Below are 12,007 nucleotides of genomic sequence, written 5' to 3' on the forward strand. Positions count from 1 at the left end.
CATATTCAACTTCAAGCATATAACATTAACAACTGTGAAAGGATCACCTATAAGCTGATCTTTGCTTTAAGTTCAGATATTGTTATCCTTGAAGTTCAATCAATTCTCTATTACGGCAGTGCTTTAACACAAATATTTCCAGGTCCATCCTAACAAGTTTGCAAAAAATGTATGTAATCTCTCTGGAAAAGAAGCACCTAATGTAAGTGAAGGACATTACTTGGCTTCATATTCTTTCAAAGAGCTTCAGAGTCTGTAGCTCAGAACTACACGATGACTGTAACTGCAGGGAAGAAGAATCACCTCTGTGCCTCTATCACTGGTGTGCAGGTATATTCTGGTGGGTAGTAGGGTGGAGGCGGTATTGGTGGTATGAACTCATCAAAATCCAAGGTTTGATGCAGGATAGTTCCATGTGGAGTCATGCAGTCAGGATTGGTAGAATGTGGCCTCTGTGGCAGAAACTGAAAATGAACATGTCAAGTTCCTTCAGATGGTAGAAACATCATCACCAATAATAAAAATTTTAATAAAAGGTCAGTATTAGCAACCCTGACCAATATCCAGTTTCATTAATATCCACACTGAAATGAACAAGACCCTTGTGGAAGCTTAAGAATACCTGAGATCAGTGAGGAGTGTGAGTCAAATTGCCAAAATGTAACACAAGGTTTTACTAAAGACTTAGAGAGGCCTGTGCCTCAAAGTCAGTCGCTCTTAGGATGCAGAACATAGATATTTTAAATTAAATAGCTTTTCAATAAATAGTTCTACCTTGTAATACAATTTTATTAGAGCACTACATAATCAGCTGTATTTTAATAACTGATGAACAATAGATACAACTACTATTTGCATGGTTTTGTTTCCAATCTAAAATCCCTCGCGCTTACACAAAAAAAAGCCCAACCCCACTACCCCCCAAAACCCCAAATAAACCAAACTAGAAACAAGCTACCACATATTCATTAAATTTTGAATAAGGCAACTACAAATAGCCCATCTATTTTCACTTCCAAAACAGGGGCCATTTATAACTATTCTTTATTATTCTTGTAAAATATAATAGCTATTTGTGGTTTGGTGATACAGACACTGCACACTTAAATGTGGTATAAAGGTTTTAAATACTGGTATGAAAGTAAGAAAAACATTTATTCCATATAAACATCTCAAAACCAAAAAAAAAATTAACTACACCAAATAATAAAAAGTAATCATACTGAGAACTACTGTCAAAATTTGTGACAGGAACAGCTTCTAGCATAGCCATTCTGATACCTTCAATATCAGAAACACTGTCATCTAGCAAAAGCTTAAACTACTTCAAGATCAAGTATGGACTATTCTGCAGATCACAAGGAAACCAGCCACCTTGACCTGGCTTTATATCATCCCCATGGATAAAAGGGGGTCTAAAGACAATCCAAAACACAGAAGAATTCCTCCTTCTCCAGGCAAGCTTCTTCTGTCATATCGCTTTTCTTGGATCAGTAAATGACTTCTCTTTAGCCTTTGCTCTTTAAAAAAAGTGAGCTAAGAATGTGCCGAAGGCACATTTCTTTTTTATACTGGAACAAGAGAATGTATGTCTTTGTACTGTTGTGTCATTACATTATTATTTCTTTAAATCCATGATAAAGGCTTAAGAGGTGAAATAAAAGGGAAAATGCTTATGCTTTGGAGATCCAGCAAATAGAAAGTAAATTACCTTAATTTTTAATGTCACAGTTTTATATTTTTCACTTTTTCAAATTTAACTTGGTGCAGTTATGCTGAATTTACATTACCATAGAAATTATATTGGTCTTTGGTATTTAAATGTTGAGATACATCTTAATTCTACTAAACACACACTATGTATGTTGTTTCAAAGGTCAGAGCTGTGACACAACAGAGGGTCGGGAGGACCAATTTCAATTGTTTGTGAAAATGAACTATTAGTTGCTTACTAATCAGCTTTCTAGAGATATTTTCACAAGTAACTATCAAAGAACCTCCTCTGCAGAACATGTTATATCATTGTATCTGACAGTCAATCAATGACTTTCAGCCACTGTAGTCTACTGACGGTACAGCAATAAAAGACACCTACTTGATTTATTCTTCATTACATAAAATACCTGATGCAGTTAAGCACCCTCTTTTCATGTGAGATGTGATGCTGTAATAACATTTCAAGTACACATTTGTCTTACAGAATAAAACCACGTTTTTGCAGTCATTCGGTCTAAATACACCTGATCTTTCAACAGCCATTTCCCAAACTGTAACATTACCTTAATATAACCATTAAACATCAAACTTCTGCCCTAAGTGATACAATCATCAGCAGTCATCAGTCTGCTACCATCCCAAACACACTGAAGAATCTTTTAGGGAAAAAGGAAGCAAGACAAACTTCAGCTTAGTGACCTAAAAACTGTATAAAAATTTATCATAACAAAGACAAATATCTGCATACCCTGGCTCACATTTTGTACCCTACTTAATTCCACCAAACTCAGGACTACACTCATTTTCCTAGTAGAGTTGATAATTTGGGTCATTTTTACAGTCTGAAAACTAACAATTTTCTTTTACAGCTTTCTTTACCTTGTCCCAGTCTACTTCTGTACACTGCCATGGAACTCAAGCTTTGGTTTGCACCAGAGAACATGTAGCTCCATCCCTTCAGTTCTCGAGTTCCCTGGAGCCTCTTTCATTCAGTCACATATAGGGAGCAATACTCTTAACACTCCTCCAAACAAGGCAATTAAACACACAGCACTTTTACAGTGAATGAACTATCAGCATACATTTTGTGGGATGTGACAGAAGGGAAAGGTTTTACACAGGGTAGAAGAGGCTATGGTTCAAGAAGGAAGAGACCTAATGTTTAGATGCAGTTCAGTTTAACAGCAGAATCATTTGCATCCCTTTCAAAACCTTTACTGTGAATACAAGTCATGGCAACAAACTCTGTGTGACCAATGCTGAAAATGAGTGGCAAAACGGACAGGGAAGATGCACGTTTGGGGGGTGTGTTTATAAACAACAGTTTACCTGTGTGATATCATCCTGCTGGAAGGCACAGAAATTAAAGTGAGAAAGGCTGTAAGAGGGAGACTAGCAGGAAATGAAACAATAGCAAATATAAGGGATTATCACAAAGAACAGACATCCTTGAGAAAACAATCAGAAAGCTACTACATGGGGATTAAATCATATTTTATTCCATACCTCCCTATCTATTAATCTCTGCTAGCCTGCAAAAGTTTATTCTTCCTACAGGAAAATGTATTTTAAGAATCTTTAAGGGTTAGTCTCAAATGGTGAAGGCTGGCAGGGGCTCAGCAAAGACTTCATACAAAGTCCATAGGTGAGAAAAAGACACAGTAAGAAAATGCAAACAGCTAACAAAGCTGGACTAGGTCGAGGAACACTGACAAATGCTTTCACAAGGAAACACATTTTTGGTATTTGCAGACAGTTGTTACTAAAAATCAGTCTCAAAACATTGATGGCAAGTAGGATAGGCAACAACAAGAACTGCCAAACTGAAAATGGGGTGGTCTGTTCAGTCACAGGTATAAACAAGATCAAGCTGCATTCAATGTAATTTCAAAAACTATAGCTCACACTATGGAACAACTCACAAAACAGGTCTCCTAGCCAGGCTTTTGGGCTTAAACCAATAGCCACTACAGAAGCAATGGGTAGAAAATGGTTGCAGACAAGGATGAACAGCAAATAGCACCAAAAGCTAAACACTGTAAATAGCCAACAGTGTTAAAAACTTTGCATAACTTTATAGCTATCAATAGACATTTTGAACATATTTACTAGGCATAACTAGATATCCCCTGGCTCTGGAAATCCCAAATCCTCAACCATTTCTGTTGACCACCTGGAACTGCTGGGAGCTTTCAGAAGTCCAACAGACAATGAAATACATACAGATCTAGAATACATGCTCTTCTTTTAGGAAATAGCCAACTTATGTTTGAAGCTTGGCACTCCAACTATTACACACATGCAGGTTTTTTTCTCATCCTTGGACTAAAGATGGCCTTACTTTAGTCTGTGGAACGTGCCTATGTATAGGCATTATACATAGATCAGTGCATGTGCTAAGTGGATGTGCAACATAGTGCACACATGGCACACAGAATTTTGTGTGCTTTACCTGGGCATACCTAACTTTGACAGAGTTAAACAGCCTGATTTAAACATCCCTCTTCTTTATTTCATACTGAGGACTACTTAATTTGTTATTTAGTTTACAGTTCTGAGGGAAGAATAAAACACACTATCTGGTTGCAGCAGGGTAAACAAGAAAGTCATACAATGCTGTGGTTTTGTACCCACTTCTTGGACCTGAATTCAATACAGAAGTTAGCCATGGCATCAGCAGCAAGTTGTTAGCAAGCAGAGAACTAGAAACACAAATGTTAGAAGCACACCACTTCCAGCAGGAGCAGAAGAGGTAAAAGTTTTCTGAAAACGCAGTTACGCTCAAGGATCTGTGTGCCATAGTACTGTAGGGCTGCACACCAGTGACCTTCTCAGCAAGCTTAGAACCTGTAGCAAGTCACACATGCTGTCGCTTTCCAGTGAAGAAGACAGTGCTTTGTGGAATAACAGAACTCTTCTCTCAGGTTTTAGCTCTTCAAGGTGAAACAAACACCATTAGATAGGTATGAATAAGATTGTAAAACTCTCTCTCTTTTTTTATTGTCAGACCAAATTTCCAGCTCTTCACTGAGATGTCATCTAAAACTTGGTCACTGAAGTGACCAGAATGATTGGAGTTTATTAGTTATGTCCTGAATATGTTGATTATTGAAGTAAAAGCTGATAGAGGAGTCTCAATTAAGGAACTGAAGAAACAGCAGATAAGAACTGTAAATATAATTCTCTAATGAAACAGTTACCCAATAAGATACAGTGTGGTAAATCCCTTCTACCTGAGATTTGTGAGACTAAGAACTCTTCACCAGTATTTCCAGATATGGGACATCCCCACTAAACATCAACAAAGATATCCTCTCTTCTACGTATTCTGCAGCCGACCAGCACTACAGACTCCATGTAAATGACAGCGCTGGGATTCACTGCTTAGCAACTATGACATATCTAAACCAGTAATTGCCATAGTACAAGGCTAGTGCTCTACGGGAATCTTCTTATCTAGAGTATTTCCCATATCTGCATGTAATTACCACCTCTGCCTTCCATATCACATTTAATAAATTTCCTGTGTAACTTTGAAATGAGTCCTTTGGAGACTCCGGGGTTCATTATCCTCATTTCACTATCTAGATGTCATTTATAAAAATCTGCTAATTCTTGGGAATGGGAAATAAAAATTACTAATTGCATATAATTAAATATTGGCATGTTATCTATAGTAAAATCTCTTTGCAATATACTTGGGCCTATAATTCTGTCTTCAATTAACTGTCCTCCTCCTGGACAGGTTTTTTCTTTTCTGAAACACTGGCATCAGTATCTCCTGGAGGGAAATGTAAACGCTAATTGTCTGCAAGTACAGAAGGATCATGGCTGACTCTTCTAATTTGTCCCTGATCTTAAAGGGAAATTGCAACACAGAAGATTTTTTGGTAAGGAAAACATAGATTCAAATTTTTCTGCTCCGTTGTTTTCAGTTGCTGTTCCTATAACCATGGTAAGCCATTAGCTCTGTAGTCTCAGAGGGACTGGTCTGTGACACTACATCTTTCCTGAAATACTGGGCGTATTTTTAAAAGTCTTAATTATTAAATATTGTTATTCTACCAATAAAATGTGAAGTGGAAAATGGTACATTTTCTAAAAATGTCAAAAGGTTTCCTACACCAAAGGTTTCTATTTTACCTTTTTATTTGTGGTGGAGGTGCAGGGAATATTTATCCAACTCTATTTACATTTAGGTTGTTTCTATGGATGTACATCATTAGCAACGCATATTTCTAAAAGGATTGTAATCTGGGATTTTCGGTACGTTTAAGTGAGCTTTGTACTAAAAAAACTAATATTTAGGTTTTGATATAATTAGGTTAAATAATAAAAATTATGTAATAAGATCAATTCTCACTTAATGTGAAGCTTCACCCTGAAGGGGTTTTTTTATTACTATTTCACAGGGATAAGGGGTTAAACAATGCCATCAATATATTATCCTTATACAGAGGTGTTTTATTTGAGGTATTTGGGTAGAAATATTAACTAGAGCCTATTAAGTTAATGTCATGCTGAATTATCGTTATTGCTGATGAAAACAGTAATTAAATGTTACAGTTTGCATGTGTCATCATTACCTTATTTCCTTTACAAAATAACAGATTGTTTTAGATATCACGTAACATGAAGAACAGTTACTAACAGTGATGGTGATAAAATCAGAACACACTGAATGATACCAGTGCCATTACTTCAAGGATAATTACTGTATAAACATATTTGGAGTGGAAGAAGGACTGGAATAGGTGTACTTCATGCTTTAGCTTGGGCATAATTTCTTGTAATTCTTTGTGTAATTCAGGCAGCTACCTTTTGAAGAAAACAGTGATTTTTTTGCAGTAGCCATTCATCAGATGATGCAAACTGAAACTGCTTTAGGCAACAAATGAAATATCATGGAAGTGACAGCTTCGTTATTAAGAGATGTTTCTTCACATTACAGAACCTTGATATAATCTGATTTGATTCACATTTATCTGCTGGAGGGGTGTGTACACAGAAAGAACAATTCTGGGAAGCCCTCTAATGGAGTGCAGCCTTCAAGTGTCTAAAGTAGTGAAACACATAACAAATGCTATTTCAACCTTTAACTGTGGTATCACTTACTCTTGCAGCTTTAGTACAACTGGTAGTTGGCGTTTTTTTCCTGAGCAACTATGTATACTTAACAGGGTGAGAAAGGTTAAAGGTGAAAAATCTGGGGTACTTTCTGAAACAGTCAACTCAAAACTAGGAAAATACATTTGTGTCCTATACAACAGTATAAAAGTAAAAACTAAAGGAAACCAAAATATAATGTAATAAAAGTAGTTTGCAATATTTTGCAGTATTTTTTCCTTAATGCTTGAAACCAAACGTTTGTTTGGTGGGATTATTTTTAACCAAAAAAACCTCTTCAAATTAATTGGAAAATTTAATCTGTGCTTACTACCAGGCAGCTTGTGTTTATATTTTTTAGGGCATTTTTACTAAAAGATTGGTACCTCGGAAGGTAGCAGTTTCCAATAAAATACTGTCAGCTTGCTTGTACAAATCAGATACTCACTGTATGCAAAAGTTAACAAGAAAGCAGATACTAGTTGCAGATTTTCTTGAGACTGTATTATATGCCAGTTCTATGTTGCTAGGCAATAAAACCTGAAGCACATAGAAGTTTCATGACAGAAGAAAACTTGAAATTATTTGAAATGTGCAAAAATACACCATTCTAACTGATTAATTTCTGAGACAAGAACACTAACACAGCACATGAATCACAAAACTGATGATCTAATGATAACCTAATGATGTCCAATGAGGATGTTTCCTACTGCATAATACTTTTGATGGCTAGGAATTATATTTTTATGCCTCTTCTTCCAATAGGAGAGCCTACGTAGCTCTTGAATATTGTAAGAGTAGAGTAAAAGAATCAGCACGATAATTAAAACCTTTTCATCTGAGAGGGGTGGTATCTCTTGCTGCTGCTATCTTAAACTTCCAGCATGAGATTACTGGTTCTTGCCATCAGAAGCACTTTAATATCATTATTGGTTCATTGTCATCTATACATTTTCATTCCTCTTACACTGCTAAATACCATAAAATTTAGTGTAGGTTACGATTCCTGGAATATATATGGTTACACTTCTGGATCACTGCTACCATTGTTACACTAAACAGACAGATCTTTCCAGGTGTGATGATCACTTCATCTCCCTGTCATCACTGCAAGGTGAAAAAGATCTCTAGTCAATGGGCATTCTTGCAGCAAATATCGGGGGGTGTGTGTGGTGGCGTGTGTGTGTGTATGAAAAGAAAGAATACCCACAGTATGGTAAAATCCTTTAATGTTTAAAATGCAATGTGTCATCAGCTGAAATTATTATTTTTGTCAGTTCTGTTTGAGATCCGAAGTTATTAAATAAGCACTGTTTATAAGCCTCTACAAGCACGCACAATATGAATACAGAGTGATATATGAAAAAATGCATTTATGTACCATTTATAGGCATTATGTAGACATATGTGCCTAACTTACTATATCCACTACTATGTGAAGTAAACACCAGATCACAGATTGAGGATATTCTTTAACTCAGTTTGTAACCCAGTGACTGGAACATTTGTCTAGAAAGGACAGCCTTATCTCTGGAATTCATGCACTTAAATCAATATCCATGGCAGCTAGTGTACTTTTATTTATTTATTTTTAAATCAACCACATGCCTGCATGGCAGGTTACAGACATTTCTCTGTTGTGTAAATGATTTGCAGCTAACTTGCTGGGCAAGTATTCCATCCATGCAAATTTTTAAAATACGAGGCATTTACAAATGTCTGGTATTAGTTTGTGCCCTTGCCCTCTCTTATTAAACGGACGATAATTTCCTAGATTAGGCAGTAATAGAGCTGAGTTAGATACAGTATGCTTGGCCTGCAAAATACAAAGGATTTTAAATTTTTCTTTTTTGTTTCAACATTACATTGAAACCTTGAGAATGACAGCGTTCATTTGGGATAGGAAAGCTGTCTTTGTCTGGCCAAAACAAGACAGTATCCTGTAGGGCAGCTGGCTATGCAGAAGACTAATGATCCTCTTCCCTCTTGTTTTAAACACAAGTGCTACTCTGAAGCTGAACATGTTTCCCTTACGAAAACACTGTTATTGGCACAGGGCTGTGAAAAGTTCCAGTTTTGAACTCACAGTTCACATACTTCATATCAGAAAAGTAGTGAAAAATAGTATCTCAAAGCTAGGTAGTTGCTCTGTAAAGTGTGGAAACTGAAGAGAATAAACATGTAATGACAAAAAATTTAATGTGCATATATAACTGAACCTCATTAATAACCTCATTAACAAAAATAACACTTCCAATTGCAAAATCCTGATTATATCTCTCTAATATAATATGTAAACACTTTAAACACAGCAGCTGTTCATACTGCATACATCTGTACGCTATATTTATATAGATGCATGCAAATAAAAAAATACACCTATGCACACACACGTTCTAACACTACACAAAGACACACACATAGGCATAAGTTTATAAGCAAAGAGTAGGTACAAATGAGTATACACAGATAAGGACAATACGTTATGTTGGACAGTATCCTGTGTTGTCACTGAAACATACTCACCATTTGCAGGAGATCAGAAGAAACCATCTGCATGCAACACATTGCTGTTGCCAAAGCACAGACAATGGTGGAGATGATATTGAGAGCGCACACACTGAACAACAGGTCCTGTGAAAAGACATGCATCAGAATATCATCTCTTATCTCAGGGACACAAAGGACAGGAAATATTTTTAGCAGTTTGTTAATAAACACTGTCAACTGCTATCAATTGATATGGTCTCAATTAACTATGTAGAACCCATTCAGCTCATAACTTTTTTAAACCAGTCTGCCAAGGGAACAATTACAGAAACAAACATCTTCACTTCCGCACTTCTCACAATACATTTGGTACTACAGATTTCCTCAGAAGTATTGATATTTCAAGTGTTCCAGTTCCCTGAAAGAAAAGACAAATTACTGCTTTCACAGTGGACTCCCAGCTATAGCTATCACAAGGAAGATACTATGAAACAGACTTCTGATTCATTGCTTTCAGTAATTCAACCCTACAGCTTTGGTTTGTGTGTTAAAAAATTCAGTGGGAACTCTAGCATGAAATAGAGAATTTTATCCTGTGTCAGATACTCTATGCATCTGAAACATTTTTAGATACAAGAGAAAAGCAGTGACTACATCTGGGCATTTCAGCTGGTGCTGATGAAGTAAGTGCATATGGCTACATTATTTTTTTAAAAACCCAAAACATTTAAAATAGAATATAAAGTATTTCTGTTTATTAAGTATGATAAAATAAAAGAAACATTTGATTTAAAACAGAAACATTTTTATAACAAAGGTATAATTAAAAAAAAAGCATCCATCTCTTCCAATCACTGGATTTTTAATTTACTTTCCCAACAGCCAGTGAAAAGGAACACTGATTTAGCATGCTGGTGACGTTTCAAAACTACTACAGTCCTTCTACAGCAATTGCATAGCTGTTGTACTTGTGACCATTATGTGGCTCAGTTAGTATTCTGAACAGTCAGTAGAAGTATTTGAGAAAAAGCATCACAGAGAACAGATGAACAACAAATCCAAAATTGTTAATATATCATGAGTAAAAACACCCACTGTGTAATGAACAATCTGCAGATTTAAGTTTAAAAGAGTATTTCAGTCACTGCCAGTGCATAAAATAACTTCCATGCTATAAAATCAATGCAATGCCTGCTTTGTTTTTTCCAACAGTACTGAAAAAATGATAGAAAGGTGCAGATTTACTCCTGCCACTATAACTGCATGCTCCTCAAGTGCCCTTCATTTGAAGATGGAAATGCCAGCCATGGGAACCAGGCAGACATGAAATGGGTCAACAAGTTCTAGTCATTTAATCACTTACACTGAGCCAGATTTGCTCTTGCTGATTTGGTCTGTAGTTTTCTGTCTTCCTGGCCAGCCCCTCAGCCAGGGAAATAATGAATCAACAGCATCAACAGCAAAATACTGGAAAGGCCAATCTCTAACTCACATACAGAAGGTGATACAGAGGACTCATTCAAATACAAAGTCATATGGACCAACTTAGAGCATTCAAATGGAGGTAAACAGGCAAGTAAATCCCTAGAGATGCAATTAGTTAACGGTGGCACAAAAAGAGATTGAGATCCTGCATGTTCTGCTTTCCATATTTAAACCTAGGTAAAGAACACCAAGGCAGAGACAAGATCTAGGGTAGAAATAGGGCTATTTCCTAGCAATAAGAACCTTTATTCATTGCTTACTACAGCCATTTAGAACCAAAAGATTTAGCTAATCTGAATGTATAACTTAATACCATTTATGCTAAGTAATAAAATGTACATCAAAGTTGTAAATTGGGATCCAAAGTGTCTTTGAGACCCTCATACAACTTATATGTCTCACGATAGAATCAACTCTGCCTATATCACTCATAACAGATGTTTCTTTGATCTGTTCTTAAAGATTCCACAGCTTCATCCCCCTATTCCAATGCTTAGTTTTACTATCAGTGTCTTGTTTTTTACTATCAGACATCCACAGCTGAAAACCATTCCTCCTTTTCTTCCGCAGCTTCTGAGAACAGGCTATTACAGAGCAGGCTTTTACACCTTTATACTCTATTATCATGCCTGCAGTCTCTTCCTCCTTTAATCCATGATGTATTAACCCCATTTCCCCCAAACCTTGACTGAGACCAATTTCCTAGGCCTCTCATAATTTTCATTCATTTCATTTGGTTCACCTCAAGTTGGTCCACATTTTTCCTCAAATGCAGAATCCTAAACTGGGCACAACCAAGGCCTTGCAAATGCTGACTATAGGGTAAGGATTATTTCTTGTCCTTTACAAGCTATACTCATCCTTACACATCCTGCAGTGATGACTGAGGTTTTTTGCAACAGTACATCATTGATTTTGTCCAACATAACCTCAGGTTCTGCAGAACTACTACCCTCTTCATCCTACTACTAAGTAAGGATAGAAGCAACACCACCTTATTCTCAATTACACTTATCTCACATTTATAAAAAATAAGGAATAAGCCAAACCCATTTCATACTACATGAACAGAGAGAGAAAGTATTAAATTTTTTTCCCCAATTCCTTCCACACTCCAAAGCACAGAGTAAAATCTTTTAATGCTTTTCATTTTTAGTAATCTCTTCCTTCTCTACCAGTAATTCTAGCAAGCCTCTCCAAACAGTGT

The 12,007-nt window shown here is 36.3% G+C and overlaps 1 protein-coding gene across 3 annotated transcripts in view; it reads right to left on the bottom strand.

The window, feature by feature from the left end:
- Nucleotides 1–12,007, bottom strand: part of ENTREP2 (endosomal transmembrane epsin interactor 2) — a 145,524-nt gene that overhangs the window by 18,325 nt on the left and 115,192 nt on the right. Inside the window, exons 5-7 of one of the 3 annotated variants that reach the window (XM_074881013.1) lie at nucleotides 9,352–9,459; nucleotides 3,046–3,063; nucleotides 304–464 (exon numbers count right to left, since the gene is read on the bottom strand). In XM_074881013.1, coding sequence (XP_074737114.1) covers nucleotides 304–464; nucleotides 3,046–3,063; nucleotides 9,352–9,459 — 287 coding nt within the window. The remainder of the gene's footprint in view (nucleotides 1–303; nucleotides 465–3,045; nucleotides 3,064–9,351; nucleotides 9,460–12,007) is intronic. The other 2 variants (XM_074881015.1, XM_074881014.1) reach the window with 2 other exon arrangements.

The sequence above is a fragment of the Strix uralensis genome, chromosome 11 (genome assembly GCF_047716275.1).
Source record: "Strix uralensis isolate ZFMK-TIS-50842 chromosome 11, bStrUra1, whole genome shotgun sequence".
Taxonomy (NCBI): Eukaryota; Metazoa; Chordata; class Aves; order Strigiformes; family Strigidae; genus Strix; species Strix uralensis.